At 60.5% G+C, this 643-nt stretch overlaps 1 protein-coding gene across 1 annotated transcript in view; it reads left to right on the top strand.

Moving 5' to 3' along the window:
* The window catches only part of EMH_0086860 (uncharacterized protein), a gene marked incomplete at both ends in the record, with an annotated part of 2,200 nt that overhangs the window by 221 nt on the left and 1,336 nt on the right, over positions 1–643 (top strand). The window contains one exon of the mRNA XM_013501083.1: positions 3–513. Within this exon, the coding sequence (XP_013356537.1) occupies positions 3–513 (511 nt within the window). The remainder of the gene's footprint in view (positions 1–2; positions 514–643) is intronic.

Here is a 643-nt window from a genome sequence, read left to right as displayed (position 1 = left end):
TGCTCTGGCGAGAGCTGCTGCAGCAGAACTCGCCCCACACACCAAAGGACTCAGACCTGCTGCTGCTGCTCCTGCTGCTGCTGCTGCTCCTGCTGCTGCTGCTGTAATGATAGAAGCAACAGACAGCCGCGCAGCAGAAAGTGCAGCAGCAGCAGCAGCAACAGATACAGCAGCAGCAGCAGCAGCAGCAACACCCATGAGACAGCATTGCGTGCCGGCAGCAGAACTGAGCGTTCATCAGCCGATGCCCGCTACAGCAGCAGCAGCAGCAGCTGCAGCAGCAGCAGCAGCTGCTGCTGCTGCTGCTGCTGGAGGCAGTGTAGAGGCAGCAGCAGCAGCTGCTGCTGCTGCTAAAACTGCAGCAACCGCGCAGCAGCTGCTGCAGCTGCTGCTGCGGCTAGCTGAGAAGACACAGCTAACTGCAGCAGAAGCAATCGATGTGCTGTGGGCTGCTGCTGCTGCAGGAGAAGCAGCAGCAGCAGCACGGCTACTCCCGAGAACAACGCAACTCTGGTAAGAACTCAGCAGCAGCAGCGGCAGCAGCAGCGGCAGCAGCAGCAGCAGCAGCAGCAGCAGCAGCAGCAGCAGCAGCAGCAGCAACAGCAGGAGTAATAGCAGCAGCAGCTGTAAAAGCAGCACCAGC

Source organism: Eimeria mitis, genomic scaffold (genome assembly GCF_000499745.2).
Source record: "Eimeria mitis Houghton genomic scaffold, Emh_scaff6289, whole genome shotgun sequence".
NCBI lineage: Eukaryota > Apicomplexa > Conoidasida > Eucoccidiorida > Eimeriidae > Eimeria > Eimeria mitis.
The sequence above is the reverse complement of the archived record's forward strand: the minus strand, read 5'-3'. Positions and strand labels throughout refer to the sequence as shown.